We start from the raw sequence: 24,072 nt of genomic DNA on the forward strand, positions 1-24,072 counted from the left end.
TGTACCCCCTTGTACCCGTATAAATGCCAGGCACACAAGAAGCAGGGAACTGGATACACACCATCCTCTTCTAACATTGCATTAGTAAAAATACAGCCTGACACTTAACCAGTCCCTGTCCATCTTATTTATCTGGGAAATACTTTTATCAGTATAAATCAGACTTGGATCCATCCTGCCTTTCTAACCATCTATTTGCCTACGATGCATGAACAAGGAAAGAACAGGCATAAGAGAAGATATTTCTCTGTGTTTGGTCTTATAATACCTAGATGTACAGTACATTGTCAACAACGACAAAGAATTATTATGGGGACCAAAACTGCTCACTGAGCTTAAAGGATTATCAACTGATCAGAATAAAAGCAGTTTTCAGGTTTTATTACATGTACATGAAATCACAGTTTAAGTAGTCACAAAACATCGGTGCAGCACAATACTTCTCCTGGTTTACATTCATTTTCCTAAATAATAAAGGAAAACAAGTTCTCTGTGGACTTCTGAGATTATACAAAATTACACTTATAAAACAGGTGCTTTGCAAAATGAACTGCTAGGCCGACTCATACTTAAAACACACACTGTATTGAATCCCTGAGTTACTCTAGCTTTGATCTTTATACCGCAAGACAGAAGGGACCCCAACAAGTCTCCTGTTGGACAGGTGAAGGGAAAAGAGATTAAAGCAGTCCATTGTTCGGTTGCCTCAAACATACCTCAGAATTGACAAAGCATTAACGTAAAGAGTTTGCTTTCACGTTGAGACTCTGAGTCTCAATGAGAGGAATCAACTACCCTACGTAATCTAAGGTTTCCCTGTAATCTGAGGTTTCTAACAGGTCAATTTGATTCTTTTCATTCCCACCCCAATAAACTTTCATTTCTTTTTCGTGGTTTATTATAGCAGTTTTCTCCTTGAAAGTAAAGAACAACCAAACTGATAAAAATCAGTTGCCTTTAATTAAAAGTACTGAAGGTTAAACTGGTAACAAATCATCAATTTAATACACTTAAGCACAACCATTTGTTTAAGTCAGCAAAGTAGGTTCCAATTAACATTTTCAAAAGTATGCTTTGTGCAATATTCACAGAAGTAGAATAGCTATTGGTAGGGTGACAAAAATTCAATATCTATATTTACTGTTTGTGAGCCCACTGCCAATTCAGATGTTCTACAGCACATACTTAGTGCTGCTGTAAAGGTGCAGACACGTATTTTTCAATGACATTGGAAAACAGCAAAGCCAAAAACCAGGAACAATAGGCTCAATCATGAGCAGCCTGAAAAGGCAAAATCCCACCCCCTAAGGACAGAAATCATTTTATCTTTGCCTTGAGCATGCACTCAATCCACCAATAAACTCAAGACTGGTATCTGGCTCAGCTGTTACCTATATTGCCACCTTCCTGAATAAAACAGAGACAAAAGAGAGGAGTTGAGTCAAGGTGCAGCTGCAACACACAGCATGAAACTAATCCCAGCTGAACTGCACAACTGTGAACAGTTACCAGCACACACCAAATTAGGTGGTATTAATAATGATTCCACCAAATAGATGGAGTAATTAAATAACAGTAGTTAATTGGTATGTGATTTATGTACATAAAAGCATTCGGACATGTCAGTTTGTAAACCTTGCATTAAAGAACCATACACACAGCCAGGTTGCATCCTGATGAAATATTAAGCCAAGAACTCTGAATTGTGAAAAATAATGCAATATTTCATTTGATTATCACAATTCTTATAAAAGAAACAAAAGCTAGCACTCTGAATCACTTATTTTAAATTGCACCATAGCCCTAAGTCTCTCAATGTACAGATATTGTAAAGCCTGTCTTTTTTCTCCATTAGCCATCCACGTATCACATATCCAGTAAAGATTACCTTGTGATTTAGAGTGTGTTATCTAGCACCTGACTTATTAATTCATAGGCGTTTACTTACGGACAGACTCGGTGTGCTTTGCTCACATAAGTACCAATTCCCAATGGGTTGTTATGCTGGTTTAAATGGGGTCACAGGAAGGCTAAGGCATTCCTTGAGGAAATCTATACATCAAAATCTGACCCTAAATCCAACATTGCGTGTTCAGAAGCTGCCATTCCCAGTAAGTCAAAGTCTGGAATCTTTCTTTGGTAAAGTTTCCATAAGATTCATTTCACAGCTGAAATACTGCTAGTTATGTGTGAAGGAACTGATCAGGTTACAGAAACCCATTTTTGTTTTACTCATTTTCTCAAACAAAGTAAAGACCAAACAAACTCACAAAGTAATATTTTACACACTGCACTGAATCCCTGATCAGAGAAGCAACTTTTGACATATATAGGAATACCTCATCTATCACTTATCTACATACATAAAGATCCTAGTACAACATATGGATAACAACTTCCCTTAACAATTATTTATTAATTAGACAAATGTGAGTAATGGATAGAAGACTTCAACATCTGAAAATGTCCAGATGGCACTGTAAACATGTGTATAGTTTACAGTCAATATATTCTTTTGTGAGAATTCAATAATACTCTGTCGTTATATTTTTGGCTCTTCATTCAAAAGCTCATGAAAGACAGAAACAGCATATCTTTCAAATGCTTTTTATAGCAATTTTGATGCATTCTAGAAATGACAAAAGACATAAGGGGTAACTTTAAAGCTATTGTTAATTCCGAATTATAACTTATGTCTGGCAAGTAAATCAGGTCTTGTTAAAAGGCAGATTACAAACGTTTAGCCACAGTGCCCTCTAGCTGCCTTAATTCTGATTTTTAATTTCAATATAGTATTCCATACACAGAAGCAAAAAAACCCTGAATGAACCACCAGCTTCATATGAGAACAAAATGAATCCACATCTCTGCTAGAGAGATTACAAGCATCGCTACCTGTGATCCACCGACCCGGCTTTCCTTATCATGATGACCCACCCACCCCATCCCCAAAACAGCATTTCTCTAACATCTCACAGACAAAATGTATTTTTCTTGTTGAATTTTCCAGACTGAAAAATAGAAATCAGGATATCAGTCTGAAGAAAATAAAAAGTGATCGAACATTTCTATTAGGACCCAAACAACCTCAACAGAAAGAAGGGGTTTCTACCTGTCACTACTTTGTACTTTTGTGTGCGATCTCCACCATCTCTTCTGAATCAGAAAGCACCAGTAAAGAGCGGCAGATCTGGGCTGACCTGAAAAGCCAGGCTGTTAGATAACATGCGAAGCCCAGGCTCTCTTTGCGGATGACACCACTCAGTTGCAAACAGATACAAACAGTTTACCACATAATTTCCTAATCCAACTGATTTAGGGAAGTGCTGGGTCACCTTTCAAAGTCTGCATCTTTCAGAAACACTGCCTGATGGACATTGCTTTTCTCTTACTCCTCCTGTATCTTGAGACCCAGATTTTGCAGGCTTAAGACCTCTTAAACCATAGCCTCCAAAAACCTACTAAAACCTGATGTACTTGGTATGTTACTTAAATACTCCTTCACAACTGCATTCTCTGTAACAAGATGCACTTAGCTTCTCTGTTAACCTTTAACGGACAAGATGACCTAAATACAAGGAGTTTTTTAACCACGGCCATTTTTGTTTATTAAAAACAGCAGACAGTTGCAGATCTTTACAAAATAAAGATCTATTTAAACTGTTCTGCAATAAACCATTTTTAGCGGTGTGCTCTTACTCCTTCTGTAAGCCTGAAGTCTGACCAGTGCTTTGGACAAGGCAAAGTCACCTTTGGGACTTCCTACTCGCTGTGGAGAACAAGGAGCTCTACTGAGGCACCATTTGCTTTTCCCATGGTATTCTGAGACTGTTCGGAGCTCCTGCATAAAGCCAGAACGATGACATACTGGCAAGAATACCCAAGCCTTTAGATATAAAAAATAATCCTTTTGATTTATTATTTGATTCTATAATTTGCATATTTTTGAATTTTACTTCCAGGACTTTTTCTTTTCCTCTATTGTTTGGGTCATTTTGAGAGAGAAATCTTGATCCTTTCACTTCAGTAGAAACACTCCTGACTAATCATGATATTAGAGATACTCATGCAATTCTCAGATCAGTCTGTAACCTCTAGAATAGAATTTAGCAAGAAGGCAGCAACCGTAATATAGGCTGGTTCAAACGCCATGGAGTCTGCTTTAAAATGAACGACGACTCTGGTGATCTCAAGCCTCCCACTGGGACTTAGGGATCTTCAACCACATTCTCAGACATTCCCAGGGCACCCTCAAGAGAGATGAAGCCTCTCCATTCTGTAAAAAATTGCTGAGAGAAAAGGTGGAATTGGAAAACCAAGGGAAAGTATCAGAGAAGTCCTAGCGGTATTTGAAATTTTCCAACCCAGCCTACTTTAATTTTTAATGTATAAATCCTGAGCATAAGTTTGTGGTAAACAAAACCAGTAATACCAGATGGGCACATACAATCATATGGAACATTCATCGCTACAGAATTCAAGCAATCTCCCTGACACTGTGTGCACTCTGCTTGTTTACTGCCTGTGAATCACTTCATTTATGCAGCTGCAAGATAAGGCAAAGCAGAACAGAGAGAACCTGGATCTTAATATCCACTGTGTAGAAATATCCTGGGATATGGCCTGTCTCCTGGACACAGGTTGCTTTCAGCAATAGATAAAAGCCAAGGTTTTCCTCCTCAACCCTGCCAATATGAGAATTGAGCATTTACTCTCCATTTCCTGGAGGAGGTGGTCAATTCTTACTTGAAAAAAAAACAATACCCCAAACTGAAATATCTGAAAAGCTGGATGTTTCTCAGCCACAAGAACTAGTCACAGGCGGATTGGTTGTAGTGGTGGCATGCTCCAGCTTACTGAATTTTGGTTTCAAATTACTGGCAGGAATTTTTTGCTGTGTGCAATTTTTTCCATCCTAACTTACATTCAGCTTTTTGCATGCATATATGAAAACCATTTCAGCATGGAATGCTTCTAGTGGGTGTTTTGTGAGAAAACCATTTTTAATTATCAACAGTATAACTCTGAAAAAGACTAAAAAGCTGCCTTTGCAGCCTCAAGTGCTACATGCTGCTACATATGACCAGAGGCTAAAAGGAATATTTTCAGCGCCACAAACTTAGAGGCTTTTGTGACACGTTTCTGAAGTCTATAATGTAAGGTTTCTTTTATTCTGTCCCTGAGCCAGTCTTGCAAGTCTCCGTACTAAGCCCAAGAAGCACAGTACACGCAGGTCACTAATAGCCGGTGTCACAGAACCAAAACTGCAGGTTTCTGCCACTGCTGCCACCCTGCTCAGGAGCGGCCCCGCTGTAGATGGAGGCACCAGGGACTTCATACGCTACTGGCCTTCCCTCCTCTGAGACAGGAACAAAAGCCCTGTGCAAGTTCCCCCACTGTGCTTTATACAGAGCAGGGTGTCATCCTCCTGTTACTTCAGACGGCTAAGTGCTAAAGGAATATTCCCTTTCTTAGCCTCCACGAGCATTTTAAGGCTAGAAAAAGGTTCTTTGGATTCTATTATCATTTATTCATCACTGGAGAACTAATTATAGGCGTCAAATACTGCTGTTACCTAGTAGCAATTTCTGTTCTGCGTTACCATTATGTGTTAGATAGACTGGAAGTATTACAATGGGTCGCCTGAAAGAGGCAGAACCTATTGTGTACTTCTACTCTACTTTTCAGCGCATGTGTCACTGAAAGACGTTTTATCACAGTTCTTTTTACAGGTGTCTTCCATTTAGATAGGTTCTAACCGTGTCATTTTCAATGTTTCATTATAACTTTTACAACCAGCAGTGCTCTCCACCACAGTCATGCTGATTCTTTTACAGTAAAAATGTCTCTAAAAATAAATTCCCAACTTACACTTTGCTAGGTGAGCATTGGTAAGTGGCAAAATATTTCTAACCTATTTGCACAGCATTCAAGAATCTTCTGTAAGAAATCTTTGCATGGAAAAGTTTTGCATTGGAAAACACTTGTATCCTGACTCACATATTAATCTTTTTGCATGCATGTATGAATATCACTTCGGCATGCAATTTTGGAATTTTGTGCTCAGCTATTTTCAGGCTCGTTCATTCCTAAATTGGTGAATTGCATTGAAAGGTTTACTTACTCTAAACAAAACAAAACAAAAAAGGTAAAAAAATCTAAAAATCTTTAAATAACAGATTCCCAATAATGCCTTTAGGCAAAAGTATACATCTTTAGAATAAAAGAGAGCTTTTTCATTTTTTTAGAAATAACCATACATCACTTAAAATTCCTCTGTCTCTACAAATATATTTATATAGGTACCGATTCACAAACAAACACAACCAAGACACTCTAAAACATACTGTCCATTCCTCCTTTCACAGAATACCCCTACAGAATGGACAAGGTAAATATCTCAGTGGATGTAATTGCATCTTGTCTGAACAATACTGAAAATTTCATGCTAATTATAATGCTTTAACACTAAATTTAGTTGAACAATGGTAACTTGGAGAAAGCTGTGGGTACATTCATTATAAAAAGTTCTTTTCATTAATTTAGCATTTTTTTCTGCCATCTGGTACAGCCATAAGTAGTTATTTATACAGTATTCAAAATGATCTTTGAATTCTTGAAGAATTTTGGACTGCTAGTTAACTTTTTACAGCAAGCATTCAATGTTTTATTCAAAATAATAACTGCGTAAATTTGCTGTAACTGGTATTTTGGCTACTTATTTGAGCATGAAGTTCCCTTCGGTGCTGAAACTACATAATACACAGTATTGGCACAAATACAAAAAAAAAATAAAAAATGCTATTAAGCCCTGTCTCAAAACTTTGCACATTGTTGCTCCACAGCCAATAAAAACATTCACTGCAAAAGCTGTAGAAGAGTGTAGTGGGAAAAAGCCTTAAAATGTATTTCTGTGAGAAGGCTGAAAAAATTCTAAGACACTATTTGTTGTTTACCACTAAAAGAAAGTAAAGTAAAGTAAAGTAGGGTGTTGCAGCTATTACCAAGCAAAAATCCTGTGGGTATTCTGACGAAAGACCTAAAGATCTGGCACAAAGATTCACAGAGAGAAGAAACAGCAAAAGTATCTGAGTAATCAACTGGAAAAAAGATAGTAAAGCAAGGAAGCCTTTAACCTCCTCAGTATTTTTTGTAGACTAAACTTCCTTTATCAAATCTTTAGAATTTCTCCTCCCTCCCCAAAGTTACTGTCTTTTTTCCTGTTGAGGGACTAGAGATGAAGGTTTCTTCATATTATGAGTATTGCGTAGAGAAGACTGAGGATTTAAGTCCAAGTCCATAGCAAAAATACTGACAGTTTCATTTTAGATTACCTCAAGTAAGTATCAATTAAAATAACGCTAGTAACAGGAATGAGATGCACTATTGCTCTTCCATCTTAATTTGTGTCCTTTACTGTCTGGTAAACTGAATACTTCCAACCTCTCCATGACATCCAAGGAGATCAAAAGTTTTTTATCAAACCAGTAGATTTTCATCCATTTTTCTTTTACCAGAACATACTTCTTTTTTCTAAAAACTCAAAGACTCTTCATAGCTTCCATTTCACAGCCAAAATGTTAAAACTCTCTAGTTTGGGTGAAAAAATCATAAAATTTTGATCAAAAATGCAAAATGTTCAGATTAGAAAAACATGGTCAAATTTTTTAATTGAATGAAACATTTAAAAGTTCACATGTACAAGCACATCTCTTAATCTGCTGATTTGTAGCGTTATGACCATATCAATTAACAGGTGTCACCTATGAGCCAGATATCCTGTTCTAAAAAAAATGCAGTAATCCTGCAGGTTAATCACTAAAGCACAGTTTTATTTACATCACACTTACAGATTCTTGTTAAACAGGCCTGGAACACAGGCAATTGCTGAAAAATGCAGGTAATTTTTTTTTAAATGGACACATTTTTGTTACGGTAATAGTTTTAGGGTGATTGATGGTTATAACATCGGATAAAGCAACAGGGAGACAAGCATTATCACTTGCAAAACTCAGACATTTCTATAAAAATTTCTGTGCTCTGATTTTTCAAGATGACAGCCAAATTTGTTTTACAAATGCATGTACTTTGCAGGAGGGACTGCAATTGAGCTTAAATAAACTCAAGTCTTATTTTCTCTGAAAGTAAACCTGGTCTTTCATTTACTGCCCTTTTCTCTAAACGATGAAGAAAACGGGTAATTCAGATTGCCCTCTCTAGCAAAGGCAGTTTAACCACCAGCATTAGGGCCATGATCTGGCAAGGACTACCTCAGGTGCTCAGTTTCATCTACACTAGTAGTCACATTCAAATGCGAGGCATTAAATGCGCTCAGGGCCATTGGAAAGGCACTACAAGAGACTATTATCCCAGGTGTTACCCTGTGGGAGCTGAAAGCATAACACGGGCCAAATTTGCCTGAGTCATATCAGCTGCTGCTACTGCTGCTGCCAGAGCAAAGTGAGCGCCTACAAAATTTCTTCCTGCAATTTCCAATTCCTTCTCTTCTCTGCCATTGCTTTCATGTTCAGCGCTCTCAATCACAACTGCGTGCCCTCCACTCCAGCAGCCTAACGAGGCTGGGGAATAAGCTGCCTACCCATCTGCTGCTACCACCTACCTCGTTACTGGCAGAGATGCTAGGGACAGGTGGGTTGATAAAAAAAAGAGAATACAGCAGGAGTACCTAGAGCAAGCAAATGTCTTGCTAGAGTGACAGCTGTGCTACATGTTTTTCCATTCCAGGTACTTGATATGTTCAGGGTTTTCAGACAAAATGAAGAAGGATGAAGTGTCAAGAAGCATTTTCCTTCTTAAAACACTGCTTTTTATGGAAGTGCTCCTTATTAAATTCCTATTTATTAAAACTTTATTTGTATATATGTGATTAAAACTTTATTTTTATATATGTAAATGTCCTCCTAGGAGCTAAAAGTAAATGGGAGAAAGAAAGAGACAGCAATGGACCAGCTCCTCAGCTACTGGAAACTGGCAGTAGTTCCTCTCAGACTGCCCTGCAGAAGTTACACCACAATTCTAGTTTCATCCCTGGCAAAGGAAAAACCTCTTAGTAGTCCAGATTACAGCTTTACAGATTTCCCAGTTTAAGGTGAGAAAAGATGACCTGAGGATCTGATTTCCTATTCAAGAAGACACTACACTCTACCCAGATCATCCTGGCAAGCCTATATCCCAACAGGCTTCAGGAAGTGTGTGGAATAATTGCTGGAGGTGACTTAGAAAATACAGTTATATTCACATTTTAAAAAGAGGCACAGCATTGAAGAAACTTCCAGGGTGGAGTGCAGCCAATATGCAAGGAATGTATTCCACCATAGTTCCCTAGGCCGCATAACCTGCAATCTTAGAGTCAGCAGATTCTAAGGTGGAAAAAACCGGCATGGAGAGTGGCACGGTGTCAAGATACTGTAGCCAAACTCTGTGCATCAGCGCAGGGGAGGGGAACTCATGGTACTACGAACACCAATAAACTGCATAGTTGTTACCCTGATCCAACATTTTCTTATTTTTTGTAAAAACCATGCCCTTAAGTTGAACTTTGCTCATTATAATGTTGTTATAGTACCAAAACACACCTCAATCCTACAGGCTACCTGCCTCCAAGGTGCAACCACCCCTCACTGAGTCTGTGCTCTGAATTTTCGCTAGTCTATACCTTTACACGCGAAACAAGGAAATTTTACACTAATCATAACAAAGGTATGTATAACTAGAGTGATTCAAGCTCCACCCGAAGGGTAAAAAATAGTATAAAGATGGCTTAAGAATGGAGAGATGTTAGGGAAGATACCATCGCAGACAAGTCAGGATGACACTATCACGAACCACCGCTGACTCCTGGGACCAGTTGACAGGCTGACCCTCTCTTCTCTCCCATAGAGACACCTATAGGGTGAGATCCGAACACTTTGTTATACCGACTGCTTCCCTGGGAAATCTAGAAATCTCTATATAGAGTTGTTGTATGCTACTATATTACTCAAGTTGTTTTATGCTGCTATATTACTTGCACGTGCCTTGCAGACAGTGTATTATCACCGGCAATCCAAAAGAATCTGCCATTCTGTTGCTTCAATAACCTGCACTATTCATTAATGTAGCCATGAGAGTCCTCATTGAATGAGACCAAATGCCTTAAATCTGGGCGTGCTAGTTCATTGAACGTGACTAGACCAAAAATGCATCGCACTATTGTGCATCCGTCATCGTGATAGTTCAATACATTGAACACGATCAGACCTATAGTGCTGAATTGGGCATCACTCAGAACTTAAGCCCAGCTGCCCCAAGCCCCTCTGATATCTGAGGACAAGCTGGAATGCAAGGGGGTTTATTTCCTGATAAATTCCTTTACCCTTTAAGGAAACATGGTGTCTTCAGGCTTCCAGCCCCCTACATTATGATCAGCCATAGACATATGGCCCCACAACATGAACTGCAAATACAATCTTGTGGCTGGATAACCCACTAACTTTAGCCCAGCTTATTTTTCCCTTTGGAACTCAACAGTCTGGGTTAGAGCAAAGCATTTTTCAGTCTTCAGGAGACTGAACTCATGTGTGTCACTGTCAAAGAAAACAAGACACATAGGCAGTAGCAATGCTGTGGTTCCTGAACTGGCATGAGGGCTGACGGAGCAGAGTATTTTCAGACAGACAACGCCACAGTGACAATGTCATAGCGTGATTAGGGAAAACACTCTCAGTGTTTACTTGTCGATTCAATCCAGAGTGGTATGAAATAAAAAAAGTAATTTCACAGACATTTCCTGTGCCTTCAAAAAGGAAAAAAGATGTCAGTGACTGCCCACAGGATGGGTAAAGGAAAAATCTGCCTTGTTATTGTATTTGTGATGTAAACCAAAACACCTAAAAAATGGCCAACTTTACCATCAAAAATGAACAAGGTAACATTTTCTTCATGAACTGTTTTATATACAGTTCACATTAATACAAATGTATTAATTGAAAATTTTATGATTTTAAATTGTGGAATTCTTTTACGTTAAACAAGCATAATTTTTCTAAAAATAATAAACCAAATGCAAAATATGTAACACTATAAATAAACTTTTGCAGAAGGTATAACTACATCATGCCGTGACCAGTTTATCTAGTCAAGTTATCCCTAGCACTGGGAAGGATACTTATTTGGGAGGAGGAAAGGGGAATCAGTCTGTACAGCCCTAAGACATTTCCAAAGTCTCATCAGTGTCACCATGGCAACACTGCAGGACAGCTGTGTCACAGCCACAGGGCTACTTGCTCCTCCGCCTAACCCAGGGTTTGAGCATGACCCCTTTGGTGCTGGACATGCCTTTTTCTCTCGCAAGCTTTTCCCACCGCAGCCTCCAGCATCCTTTGAATTTGCTGTTCTTAGCTAACAGGTCTGGATGCGTTCAGCACTTACAGTTCTTCCCCCTGGCATCTCTGATCAGTGACAACCTTCTTAAAACCAGAGTCATTAATTTTAGCAATACGAAAAAAACTCTTAGAGAAAGGGGGTTTTACAACAGTGCTACAACTATAGTTCTTACCTCAACACTTACAACTACCTGAGAGTAATTCAGGCAGCACACATGACAAATACCTAACTCCCAAGCTGGGTCCTCTGCCTATGCCTTGACAAAGAACTGGAAGCAGAATTGATTTGTCACTTGAATCTCTGTGTTTTGGCCTTTGCTCCTAAGCTACCTAAAAGAGTTTACAGGAAAATGGTTTGGCCTAGTAATCTTTTTTTCCTTGCAGTTCAGTTTTCTCCACCAACTCCTATTAATTTCAGTCATTCTATCAAAAGGATTAACATTGCTCTCAAACTGATCAACCTGTATTATGGATACTTCATGACAACTGAGCTCCAACTGTGCCACAGTTTTTTTGGCAGCCTGTGATCCTGCTGACCACAAGGTACTCCTGGGATGCCTTTATGGATACGGGAGCTCTTTGCTATCCTTTCTACATCCATCCACCCTGGGATCTATGATGATTCTATGGAAGTTGTTCTGTGATGTGCAAGACCTATTTTGTCCTCTGTCTGCACAGAGTGTGGTTTGGGGAATGAATTTCTTAGTCTTTAAAGGATTTGGGATTTCAGAATCATCATCTTTTAATTACATCTAAAATAAGCATTTTCTTTGCTTTGCCATTTCCTGGCTTAGGAGAAGGAAAAGCTTGCTGAAGTCTACTTTACAGTAGAACCAATATGGCAGATTTAGCACATGGAACCAAGGGGTATTTTTTCACCAGGTGTTATCACTGAGAGTATGTTTAGCTATAAAGGTTGAAACACCTTGAACTAGGTTGGAAATTTTTAAGTAAACTTTAATTGTAAAGTACTAATGCTGCCTCAAGAGACTTTTCAATTACAGTGACTTGGAAAACATGGTTTCTTTTGCTGATGTGATCTCACTAGACACCTGTGCCTTAGGATCCCAGATGGGATGACAACCTGCAATAAAAAGCCTCACTTGAAGACACTTAAAGACTGCAGCCTTCTTCATTCTTGGAGCAATATTTTACATCCATAATTCTTATAACTTGTATTAAACTTTCTGCCTCTATATACATTTACATAGTGGAAGCCTGTCACAGCCTATGCTGTTTTTACATATATTCTAAGGAAGTCCCTGTGTTCAACATACTGTTTGGGAAAGACTCATGATGGCCCGTAAGGATTAGTCTCTGATGATGGCATAGAGAACTATGGATTTGAAACCTTTCCTTCTAGCAGTTCATGAAAACTTGAACTTTACAAAGCTTACAGTATAACATAATTATCTTTGCCAACTGAGTAGGGACAAATATTAAGCCCTTTTTTCTAGCTGAGAGCTTGAAACAAACAAACAAAAAAACCCAAACAGCAATAATTTAGGATTTGCCTTATGGCATGACTACAGTATAAATACATCAGTAAACCAGATATGCACAAAGAATACATCAACATAAAGCTCATGAGACATATGGCTGGGTAGACACCACGATGAAGGTGACACAGGGATGAAGGTAGTCTGGAGGGCTAATACAGATCCATAGCAGACGTTGCAGTTCTGTAGAACAGTAACAGTGGTTAGGAAAACACATTCCTGTTTGTTCCTAAAACTTGCTCTACAAATTATACTAATGATGACTAATCCTCGACTCATTAAAAAGCAATCAAACAAACTAAAACACAGAATCCTGAATAAGATGTAGCATAAAGCCTTCAGTAAACTCACATTTCCAGGGACACAATAATCTGTATGTAGCTGCAACTGGGGAAAAAGGAAAAGGAACAGTAACTAGTTTGGATAAAGCTATTTAACAGAAAGCTATTATTGTGACTTTTTAAAATGTACGTAGCTGTTTCCTTGTTTCAGCTTGTTAAACAACTTGCAAGCCCTCTTTACATGCATTTGTCAACTGAAGATTGTTTGTAATTGGGTCTCAATTCACTAAATCACTTAAACAGAGTCCTCTTCAAAATGAACCTTAACTAAAATCAATTAAAAGAATATTTTTTATTGCTAAGGAATTTCTGCTATTAATGCAAACTGTGTTGTAATTTTACACTTCTGTGAAAGAAATGAGCAATAAGAAAAGACAAAAGTACACCAAAAAGATGTACTCTCTCCTAGTGTTTTACAAGAATAACTGAAACCCTTTGACAGCACAGGTAATAAATTCATGTCAAACTCTCTCCTGACACATTCAGCACTCAAAGACGACAATCCCGACAAGTTGCATTATTGCTATAGTAATGTGACAATTAGCATCAAAGAAAAAATGGTTTGTGTCTACAATTTTAATGACACTTTACAATGTTGAATAAGGATGCACCTGAACATCCTTTGGTCAATTGAAAATCACTTCAACGAAGACAAGAGAGCTGACATTTGTGAGAGAAGCAGTCACAGCTCTGATTTTTGGATGTCACGTGAAAAATACGTCACTGTGTTGTAGTTTTAAATATCAAAGCATTATTTACTAATGCAGGCTCCCAAAGGAGAGAATGGATTTCCTTTAGGCAATATATTCTCCAATTAATTAGTTAGTAATTAATTAATACAATTAGAAAAACTTCAATACATCTAGATACTGACTTAGACTATCTTCGTATGTTAAGCATACAAAATCATAGAAACAACAAAAATATGGGACAGTCCCTGGACATTTCAAGACCCAGAATTCCTTTAAAAAAAGACAGGATAAATTAAGGGCTGTAAATTTCGTCATGGCACAGAAAAATCCAGAGAAAAAGTTTGATAGAAAGGATCCCTGTATACTTCCATCGGATTTAGCTTTTCTACTGTTAAAATGCGCCCTTTGCTGCCACCGCGTGGGCCTTGCCACATAGCACTAGGAATGACCACCACTAATTCCTTTTCCATCTCTCTGCAATTCTCTTCTTCCCATTCGATTAAATGAAAAAAAAGGTTTCCTACTTGCATTTATGTTTCAAATACAGCCTTAAATAAATAAGCTCTGTTCCTTATCTGGTAGGTGTTACACAGCTCAAAATCACTGCTGAAGTTCAGGTATCTAAATGACACTAGTTAACAAATAAACACACAAGTCCCTCACTCTTTAAAGAAGCATTTGGTGGTACTTTGATAAAAGACATACAACACCTACACTTCACCCTGCTTGTTCAGATACCACAAAGTTAATCGTTGTTCCAAGAGTTCACTGGGTCAGGAGCTAGATGGGACTTTAAGCAGTGGCCAGAGTTACTCTATAGATGTCAGGACAGTACCTAAGTACATATATGTATGTATATATGTAATGTTTATGATTAAAATAGATGATGGTCTGATATAAAATGGCTCCAGGCTGCTGGGCAGGTGACATGGGCATTACAAATCAAATACGTGCCCTTGATTTGAGAAGTGTTGAGAAGTGTCACAAATCCAGGCCCTGGACACAAGATAGGCACTTTTTTAGCTGTGAAACCTTCCATCCACACCTGCACAGCACATTTGTACTAAGCACATTTACATGAACCTTTAATGTGCAGATAAAAGTCTCTCTTCCTGTGAAACCATGCTGGAAATGCACACCAGGATGCCTCTGGTAATGGGGACATACAGTACTGAAACACGGAGCAGATCACAATGATGCCAATCAGGCCTCCAGGAGTGGCTGTAGTCATGTGCGGGAAGAGGACACTGGACACATCTACAGGTTTGGCCACTCTACCACACAAGAGATAATACAAGTCTGAGGAGGGAACTACTCTCTTTCCACTGCTTTTGGCTTTTTGACTGAGAGAGATCTGCATGTGCTTTGAAAGCCAAGATCATTCTACAGTTATCATTTTAAAAACCTTAACAGCTCTCACCAGCACATTACAATCCTTAATTTTTAATGAAATCCAGATCTAGTTTTTTCAACTCAAGCTCCAAAATAGCAATCAGAAATGGCCAAATATAGGAGACAAAGTGCAGGACAAGTATCTCACGGTCCACTGGACTGCCTTGAGACAAGCCTTCCAGGCATCCTCTACAAAACAGCAGAAAATACGAGTGTGCTCACTGGCACTATGCAAAAGCTGCTAGACAGTTGGCTTATCTACCCAGGATTTGAATATCCTTACCACACATTGCCACATCTTGAAAAATGAAGGCCATGAGTCCAAAGACAAGGGGCAGAAATCAGATCCCTGGCAAGGTAGCACACAGTATCCTTTACAAGCAACTAAGGGAGGTCTTCAGGTGAGAGAGCACCAGGGAGCTTGGCACCTAATTGGATCTGCATGCTGTGAATTGGGAATCACTGGGAAAACCCTTAGAATTCAATAGCCCAATACTGCTCCAGTTTCCCCCAAGCAGAGGACCACTCTGATGAGGTTTGTATTTATTTTTTTTTTTAATCACACAATAACATAAAACATTATCATAAAATTATGTTATTCTCACATTGTCCTTGTTACCATTCATTACGCGAACTCCTGTTTTTAAAATGCTTTAAGAAAATCTTCAAGCGAGGTGGCAATGCTGACCCTAGCTTTCTAGAATTTCCCTCTGCAAAACAATTTGCTTGTTTAATCCTTTGAGGGCTTTACTTGGCATGCTGGGCTCTGAGCTTCTTTTGCACATACTAGTTTTGGATTTGCTGTAAATGCTCAACAGCACTCCTGCTTATTAAATTTTACTGCTTCTAATAGAAACCTTGGCCTTGGCTAATGTTATTGGCCTTGCCCAATACCTGACTGCATGTTATTAATAGTGTCCCACACAAGGTATTATAAGCACTTAAATGACCCAATTCACGTTTCCAAAGACCATTAAGGTACTTGAAGAATGATCTCCTCCTCAGGAGTGTATGAACAAGATGACATTGTTCAGGACTGGGTGGGGGACCCCAAGCACAGCCAGCGGCACATAATGTTCCCAGAGGGGCTGTGCAGTAACCTCCCTGGACAAACACACAGACAGACAGTCACCTGGCCACACTGCAGGGGCCTGGACCCCAGGCTGCATTCATAGCCCTAACTGTGTGACTGCGTGCAGCCACTGTTCATCATCGTGTCTCCTGATCACACCCCTCAGCCTCACCCGGTGGCCACTGGCAATGCTCTGGTTCAGCTTCCAAGCAAACTGGTTTCCCCTCTTCAGAGCACTGGTCAAAGAAAATGTTATGACGGAATGACAGGAGTTGATAAGACACTTCTGCAGAAGGGAAACCCACAAAGCAGAAGCTGAGTACAACAAGAGAGCAGCCACTATCTTCTTATTCTCTATAACCATAGAAAAAAGCTTCTATTCACTATATGCAGGCTTGCATTGATGGAAATAGCACTGAGTATGAATTAAGACCTCCAAACAGGCTCCCGCAGCTGTTGTAAGACAGATAAAAGAAGGAGAGATTTTTTTCAGCCATGTGAGGGCAAAGAATAGCGCAGAGTAGGCAAAGTGACAGTGACAGATGTGACATAGAGGGCCACTTTAGGCGGCAGCGAGCCTCTTCACGAGGCTGCCTGGGCTCGCTGTGCAGAGGACCATTGTGTACAGGTGTGATGGACCGCAATGTGACAGGCATGGTACATCTGCTCGCGTGCACAAAACCATCACGAGACCCATAGCGTGACCAGCAGATCCCCAGGCCAAAGTATGTCACATTGTGTTGTATCAGAGTCCCTCTCATAATATACTGTATCGCCTGCTCATGCAGACACACACCTGTTGAGAAGATGTAATTGGAAGTGTCCTTCTTGCTACATCAAATACTTGAAATTCTGGATTACAGCAGAAATTCAATGGCCTAATTCCCACCACACAGTTCAGCCCCTGGCATCCCACAAGATAAATATTTTTTTCTGATCCTCTACAATTGGTTTTGCTGTGCCCCAAGTATTAAAACTATTCCCAAATAAATCTTCTCTCCTCATTCGAGCATAAAGCACTACTTAAGGCTACCTCGACTTTTGCAGGAACAGCTTTTTCTGCCCTATTCTTACAGCGGCCTCGACCAGGCCTGCTCTCCAGAGGGCTGCTGCTGTCTTCTGACTCGCCCTGGAATCTAAACCTAAACCTGAAAAACGGCCAAATCTTTCCTACCTTTGGATCATCTTCACACGTATCCTCTCTATTCCACGTCTTTCTTGTGGAGAAGGACCAGACAGACCCAACATCTCGTTCCCGAAGCCTGTGCCTCAACCCTGCTGGGCCTTCAGACAGTTACACAAATTTGGCCTGACGTGGGCCCTCTGCCCAGCTCCGCTTGTGCTTACTCTTTTCAGGGATGTGGAACAGTAAGAAATAATAGCTGCAGACCATTCTCCGACAGCTTTTCAGACATATTTCCTCACCAGACGTTCAGCCCTGACTACAAGAGCAATGATCTAATGTACAGTGGGTCATGGCGTAAACTGTGAAGTCCCTACAAGAAAATGCCACTGAAAAAAGAAGAGGGACTTAAAATTTAAAAAGATACATTCCAATCTGTCACAAAATGTTCAGTTCAAATAGACACACAATTTCCAGTTCAAACAGTCACACTTTTACCCAGCAAACAGGTCTATAATATATATTCCAATACCAGCAATTTGTTCCACTTTTGGTCTTCCCAGCAAACTACAGTCCCTACCATTACCCTTTTTCAAGGGATACGTTCACTCTTTTTAGGTTTGCCACACTAAGACAGATGTGAAGTGTCTTTAGAAATACTTTTTAAAAAAAGCCCAAATCTTGGCAAATGTAAAATACACCATCTTAGAGATGGTAACATGACAGAACTTTACAGCACTCCTGGCACGGGTTTCTCAAGTCCTCAACAGGATATTGCTTCTGCTGTGGCCATCCATGCTGGCGTGCACATGCAACACACATGATTCTCCTATGAAGAGATTTTCATTGATAATACCAAACACATGACATGAAGAAATGTGCCAGAATCACTCTCCTGCCAGCACACAGGGCAAGCTGAATCAGAGAGAGGACAAGGAGCAAACACAAAAAAAAGAATATTTTTCCCTCAATCTTGTAGACAGTAATTGTAAGGCTTTCGTAGCCCTTGTCTTCTGGATGCTTGTGTTTCATTGGAATGCATAGGCATGAAGGTCAGCTTGTCTCTACAAAGACTGTAACCTTCATGCAGGCAGACTCTGACCTTTCTCCTGGAAGCCAATCTCTCTGATGTCAGCCATTTCAGTAAGGCACTGTGGCGAAAGGCATAGACAGATGTGTTCTTTTGCACAGAAGTACAAACGATGAAGCAGATAGCTTTCACGAGGATTACATTTACTCAGGAGAAAATAATCAACTCCTTGAAACACTTTATTATGGCAACATGAAGTGGTTGGCTTTGATGATGTTTGTTGTAGAAACCCCACTTTTCAAAAGTACTATTCTACCTCTACCTTTCAGAAGTACATTATTCTACCTCAACTTTTGAGAGGACTGATCAAAGGGTTCTGTCTGACTGATGCTTTTACATTGTGCAGTCTGAGACTGAAACTGTTTTTTCAGTATCCACTTGCTGCCTTTTTGCTGGAATGGACACCCGAAACAGCTGTAACAAGCCTTCAGTCCACTTTGAAAAAGGCAGTGTGATTCCTTGAGCACAGCATGGTCAGCTTCCAAAAATGACCACAACAAATCTAGGGCTGGGGTATAAGCTCCAGGAAAAGTGAGGCTTCACCCCACAGAAAGCAAGAGGGCAGACTGACTGACACCAGCTATTTTCATACTAGGTTGTGCCTGTTTCCATGAACATGGATGCTGATTGCCACGCAATCTCTTCAGAGCAGCTAATGGAAGCTTGTAACAGATACAGGGAGCAGGAATGTTGACAAGGACAAATTAAGTCTGATTTCCAGACGTGAGTCAACCTTTCAAAACCATTAATGCTTTGTCTATATAAACTGTAACAGCTAGTTATAGCTTATGGAGCATTAGAAATGCCAAATATAAATCTTAACATAATAGCAATAATAGTATGACTATGTAAATAGGGAAGCCAGAAACCTGCAACCCTCCCACCCTCCTCATTTCAGGGATGATTATTCTGCCTCCTATTGGGCACCTGTTCACATTTACCACATCATTACTGTGATTGTTTCCTAAAACATTCCATGATTCTGCTGCTTTACCTGCCTTGCCTGAATCAATGCATTTAGTCTTCATGTCACAATCTCACGACTAGCCCAGCTGATCTGCAATTATGTTCATTCAGTGACACCCAGTCTGCCTCCTACTCATCTTTTGTTTTACGACACATTGGTAGTAAGACTTTATACACTGCATATTTTTGTTGACTCACTTAAGATCTGTAACACACCACATCAGGGCCCATTAAATAACTCTTCATCAGACTCAGTTGTTACGGCTCTGATATTCTGCTAACAAGCCATTCAATTATTCACACTGTTCTTCAACTCATATATACATCTGGTTTCTTACTCCTTGCTAGAAACTCTTCAGATGCTATTTTGCCTTTCATAAACAACATGACTGTGCATTTTTGTCCAATGAACTAATTTTGTATATATTAGATGACTAATAATGTAGGTTTTCTCTTGAAAATCAACGCATGAAAGTGGTATTAATTTTGAGATAATAGGAGAAAGCATAAAATTAATATAAAAAGCTCCATTCAAAATAAATCCAGACATAATAAAAAGACAGCTGTTCATCCTTCAGCTGTAACTTTGCACTGTCAGAGCACCTTATGGGAAAAAAAAAAATAGTTTTTTAAGAATATGTTTGAAAAACTGGATCAGCAAATACTATTGTGCATAATCAAAATAGTACCATACTACACATTTAATGTTTGTGTTTTGAGTGTGAGCTGCCTCAAGTTTGGATGTTTCATTTTCTTTTAACTTTAACTTTGAGTTTCCTGAGTATGCACAATAGTAATGAAACAGTGGCTATCATTAGTCTAGGACCCCACTCTTTATAACTGATACTTTAATCCTCTTGGCTAATTAACCAGATAAATTACTATTCTACCTAAGTTCAGAAAGCAGAGGAATAAAAAACGATAGTGAATACTACTATGTTTACACTTTGGTTAGCTGTTGTTTGCTGTAAAGCAGCATAATACAAAAAAAATTCCAGAATATGTTCTAGAGCAAAAGAAACAAAAAGGAACTCTGTAACCTACCTCATATTTCCTGCCATAATGAGGAACAGATTATAAATGTGAGAAAAAATGAAGAGGAAGAGGATGGTACTGAAGAACATCGTCATCCAAGACCCGTGGTCCTCTCGAAACATTTTCAGACGGAGCAACTGACCTGTGGTATGAATATTATGAGGAAGGATATTTTAGTCAGTCAATAAATACATATTTACATGATAAAAAAAACAAAACCAATTTTTTCTTATATCCAATTATTCCACTGTGTACGGGGAGGGCAGATCTAGTATCATGCAGCCAAACTACTCTTCTGTAGTTCAGCATGAACAGATATTAATCCTACAAAATACAAGGTTGCTTCCAATAAACTGATGAAAAACTGGTTTGGGCTCTTACAATCACAATCCCTGGGGTGTAGGTCTGATGGAGTCCACATCATGTCTGTGACACCTGATCAAAATGCGGCTGTGGTTTTACATACACTACATGTGATTCTATATGGTGTTTAAGCAGCTTTCAATGTTTCCCTGTTTCAGCCGTTAATATCTCTACTCACTCTGCTCTCCTGCTGGCACAGCAAGCTGAGCAGCCATGCACAAGTGAACAAGAGTGGGGAACTGACCCATCTAGAAAAAAAAGAAAATTTGCCTTTTTTTGTTTTTTCTTTCATGTGAATAAGTTCCATCAACCTGCTGACCTTGAAGCTCAATGAACAGTAGTGCTGCACATCTGTGCAAAAATGGGAAGGAGAGACAGACTGGAAAGGCAGCTGCCCAAACAATGACACTTCCTAGAAATTGTTACTTCCTAACACTCCTAAACAAATGCCACAGCATGGAAGATCTCACTGAATTAGTCTAGACCTCACGTCAAGAGCCACTTTTTAGTGATATTTGAGCAATGTTTTGAGAAACAAGTCTATTTATAAATTCTGAAGTGTCGTAAGTACCTCAGGCTGTGTGAGATCCATTATTTGCTGCCATTTATTTCACAGAATCAGAGAATGGTAGGGGTTGGAAGGGACCTCTGGAGATCATCTAGTCCAACCCCCTGCCAGAGCAGGGTCACCTAGAGCAGGTTGCACAGGAACGCATCCAGGTGTGTTTTGAATGTCTCCAGAGACGGAGACTCCACCACCTCTCTGGGCAGCCTGTGCCAGTGCTCTGCCACCCTCAAAGTAAAGAAGTTCCTCCTCACGTTTAGGTGGAACTTCCTGTGTTCAAGTCTGTGCCCATTACCCCTTGTCCTGCCACTGGGCAGTTTCAAATTCTACTAGAGACCTCCAGTGACATTATGGACAAATCGTTTACACTCTACACTCAAGTCCTTGACCCACAAAGGGGAAGACTATTATTATTCCCTTTCTTACAATGTAGATTTTTGCTACATTATACCACAACAAGTCCACAAACTAATTAAGCCTGTAAGTGATAACATAAAAAAAATCGTATCACAAGAGAACAGACCTTACAGCCATACCTATGATGTAATTATTATTCAGTTCCTAGTCAGGTATGTACACCAGATGTTGCCACTGCATCACAGCGAACTAAACATTCCCTAGAGTATTTGAGCTATGATTGTTTCTCATGGTAATGCTCTTGCCATTCCACAAATGTAATATTAGAAGTTTGTCAGAGCAAGATTGATTTTACTGTCCTATCCTCAAAAGTCTTACTTACTCAAAAGTCTCCCCATCCTGCTTTTTGTAGCTTGTACTTTGTTTTAATGGTTCCTCCTTTTTCAAAGGCTATTCACTTGCAGTGATTAATAATCTAAACTGGAGTGGGTGAATGATGGAGTAAAGGTGTAGAAATACTTTTCCAGTGCTTGACTCCCAGCAAGAACAACACCTAACATCCCAGATGGGATTTCAAAAGGGCTTTGTACCAACAGACAATATTTAACGTGTTTAGTGTAACAGAGTTGCTACAGTGGTCATTTTTACCACTAAGGTAACATCAGAAAGACTGATCAACTACCTAGCAGTTTATTAAACTAAAATTTGTCAAATGCTGAGTTATAACGTCTCTCTGCAGTACATCAAAATAACCTCCTATAGTCTTAATATTCCTTTACCATTCCTACATAAAGAAAAATCTCAGTTCCTTATGCACATTTTTTCTGTATCCTGTTTTCAAATGTTACACACTGAATAAGAAATCCAAAGGAAAAAAAAAAAGAATGCAACAATAACTCACTAATAACAGTATTTTTTAAGAGATGCTGAGAAAGATTGCAGACCATTACAATTCATTTCAAATGCTAAAAAAGGTTACTGATTCATACATCATTTTCCTTTTCACGTCTAAGAAAGGTTTTCTTGCGTGAAGTATTTTAAATATGTCCACTGACGTACATTACTTGCTCCCCTAACTTCGTTAGGAAATCAAATTATGGGCCTGTGCAGAATCTTGTACAAAGAACAGTGGTATGTCTTGTCACTTGAAAAGAAGCTCTGCTTACTCTCACCATGGGTGTTAGGTGAAACTTTTGTCATGTCTTCTTTAGGAACATATTTTTCCTGTACTAGCTTTCCTTCTCTATCTTCTCCTCTTAACTTTTTCTCTTTGTCCTGATGCATTATCATAAACACAGGAGTTCCTCACCTGTTTCCTGTAACCATTTACCCTTTCCACCTGCCCATACAATTTAATTCTATCCAATTTCCAGTCTACTTCCAAATGTCTACTCTCACCCCTCTTTTCCTCTTCTGAATCTCTCCATCTTGTCCAACCCTCTCCTTTCCTAAAACAAACATATCTACTCTTTTTTTGCATTGTAATAGCCTCCATACTTGCTTCTGCAAGAATCCCCTATCACCTTTTTGTCTTTCATCTCTAAACGATTTAGGCACACTGTTTATTCACTGGCTGGAGTATTATAACTAACAGAGTGTCGTTGTTTTATCACAGGTTACCATAGATCGTCTATCTTTTTTCCAGATAGAATTTTTCTTTTCTAAAACCAGGTGGACTTTTTAAAGTGTTCTTCGATTGTTTGGAGTATTGAAAACCTCACCAGCGGCAGAGATGGGAATTCACTTTTGCAAGGCATAGAGTGCCATGGCAGAAGCCAAGAGGGATAAGGAAGACAACTGATAATTCACGCAGTAAGGTGAAGGACATAATCTAATGAGAAGATAGTGCAGTCAGGTGCTAGAAGATGTCAAAATAGGGAAAAAAGAAGGAAGATGAGGAGCTGGACAGGAAGTGGCAAAAGAGGCAATATAGCAGACTGAGAGGTGGAATGGTCTGGGATGGAGGCAATCTCTGGGAGCTATTGTTGAACTGCAAAGTCCAGTTTCAGCATGAATTAGGGCTGGACACAGGGAAGCTATAAAGTGCAGGAAATTAGTAAAAAGTGAGGTGCTAATTTAGGGAATGAAGTAGAAAAATCCCAGGACTGGTGCATGCTGCTGAAGACTGGAGATGCCCGTTTGGGACAGGAAGACTGGAGGACGTGGAGCAGACCTGGGCTTCGGGCTGAAGTG

The 24,072-nt window shown here is 39.4% G+C and overlaps 1 protein-coding gene across 3 annotated transcripts in view; it reads right to left on the reverse strand.

Annotated features, from left to right (window-relative positions):
* The window catches only part of TMEM117 (transmembrane protein 117), a 231,914-nt gene that overhangs the window by 163,113 nt on the left and 44,729 nt on the right, over positions 1-24,072 (reverse strand). For 2 of the 3 annotated variants that reach the window (XM_063323108.1, XM_063323109.1), the window contains exon 3: positions 20,604-20,736. In XM_063323108.1, coding sequence (XP_063179178.1) covers positions 20,604-20,736 — 133 coding nt within the window. Of the gene's footprint in view, positions 1-9,811; positions 9,903-20,603; positions 20,737-24,072 lie in introns of those variants that run through there. The other variant, XM_063323110.1, reaches the window with a different exon arrangement.

The sequence above is a fragment of the Chroicocephalus ridibundus genome, chromosome 1 (genome assembly GCF_963924245.1).
Source record: "Chroicocephalus ridibundus chromosome 1, bChrRid1.1, whole genome shotgun sequence".
NCBI classification, from domain to species: Eukaryota; Metazoa; Chordata; class Aves; order Charadriiformes; family Laridae; genus Chroicocephalus; species Chroicocephalus ridibundus.